Source organism: Fukomys damarensis, unplaced genomic scaffold, assembly GCF_012274545.1.
Source record: "Fukomys damarensis isolate Sample0158 unplaced genomic scaffold, DMR_v1.0_HiC HiC_scaffold_33, whole genome shotgun sequence".
Taxonomy (NCBI): Eukaryota; Metazoa; Chordata; class Mammalia; order Rodentia; family Bathyergidae; genus Fukomys; species Fukomys damarensis.
Window position 1 is genome coordinate 55,547,781 of NW_022900945.1, and position 1,486 is coordinate 55,549,266.

The following is a 1,486-nucleotide window of genomic DNA, read 5'->3' on the forward strand; positions in this document are numbered from 1 at the left end:
AGCCAGAATCGGTTGTTTCTGTGTGGCTGTTCCAACCATCGAATCTCCCAGGTTCCGTCTTCCAGCCTGAGTCAGTATCTCCACTGATTTTACAGCCAGAGTTACTGTTCTCCGTGATTTTCCATGCAGCTTCACTTTTCTCCGTGTCAATTTTCCAAATGGGGTTAATTTTCCAGCTGGGCTCTGTTTTCCCGGCGTCGATCGGCCCATCCTCAGCCTCGGAGAGCTCGGGGGTGGGGAGGTCTTGCTCCCCGCCGTCGTAGTCCTCCTCCTCCACGCCCGGGGAAGGGAGGTCCGGGTCGGTGGTCAGGGCGTTGCAGTTCGAGTCGAGGCCAGGCCCGAGCGGGGAGGACGCTCCAGAGCAGGAATCAGGGGAGCAGCAGAAGCTGTCTGGGGAGCAGATGCCCGGGCCAGCCAAGGCCCGCGGGGAGCCCTGCTCCAAGGGGACGACGCTGGGCTGGGAATGGGCACCCTCCTGGCCAGTCAGGTGCCGGGCGTAGACGGAGACCGGGGACTCGTCGGGGCTGAGGTCAGAGCAGGAGCTGAGCGAGGAGGAGCAGCCGGGGTCGGAGGGAGAGGCCGCGCCGTCCTCCTCCTGCGGCGGGTCCGGCCGGTTCTCTAGGCCCGGCCCGTGTTCCTGGCAGCACCGGCAGGGCACAGCTGGGCTGTTGGAGTTGGCGTCCACCAGGGTCCCGCTGCAGGGCCCGCTGCTCTCCTTGCCCCCTGTATCACCCGGGGGAGGGGACGTGCTCAAGGGCCCCTCCCGCAGCTCGGGGTGGCGGGACAGGTGCAGGCCCAGGGAGACGTGCTGGAGGTGGATGTGGTTGAGGTTGCAGAGTAACGCCCTCTGAGGGGACAGCATGGCGCCTGCCGCGTCCCGGTGGCCTCCGGAGAACCAGCGGTACCGGGCCTCTCTCGTCCAGCCACCTGGCCACGCAGATGCAGACCTGGAAGACAGGAGTGGCGAAGCCGGCCAGTGAGGGCGCGGGCCGCAGGAAGGACACCGAGGTGACCGACGGCGGCGGCGACAGCGGGCACAGTCCTGGAAGGGTGCTGGCTGCTGGGGGACTTTTTTTTTTTTGGTACCGGGGATTGAACTCGGGTCCTTGCGCTTGCAAGGCAGGCCACCGAACCGCTGAGCTAAATCCCCGGCCCTGGGGGACATTTTAAATGAGACGTAAATCGCCCTCGACTGGCCATTAGTTTCCACTGCGGCGTTTGCAGGTGCAGGCGAATGTAAACCCGCGGGAATGGGAAAGGGCGGGTCAGAGGATGCCACTGCGCGCTGGCTCGCCGCGGGGTCCGGAGCTCGGAAAAGGAAGGGCCCGAGGGTCGCCGATCCTCTCTGCATCCATCTGGCCCCCCTCCCGCTCACCCCTCGTTCCCGGAGGAAGCCGGGGAGACCCCGCCCCGGGGCCCCGAAATGTAGCGGTCTGGTGAATGCGGGGACGGGGCCGGCTGCGCGGCCTCCGGTCTGCACCTTCCC

The 1,486-nt window shown here is 66.2% G+C and overlaps 1 protein-coding gene across 1 annotated transcript in view; it reads right to left on the reverse strand.

Annotated features, from left to right (window-relative positions):
• The window catches only part of Rusc1 (RUN and SH3 domain containing 1), a 6,602-nt gene extending 5,529 nt beyond the window's left edge, over positions 1–1,073 (reverse strand). The window contains 1 exon segment of the mRNA XM_033758088.1: positions 4–1,073. Within this exon segment, the coding sequence (XP_033613979.1) occupies positions 4–862 (859 nt within the window). The 5' untranslated portion in view covers positions 863–1,073.
• Between the last annotated feature and the right edge of the window lie 413 nt (positions 1,074–1,486).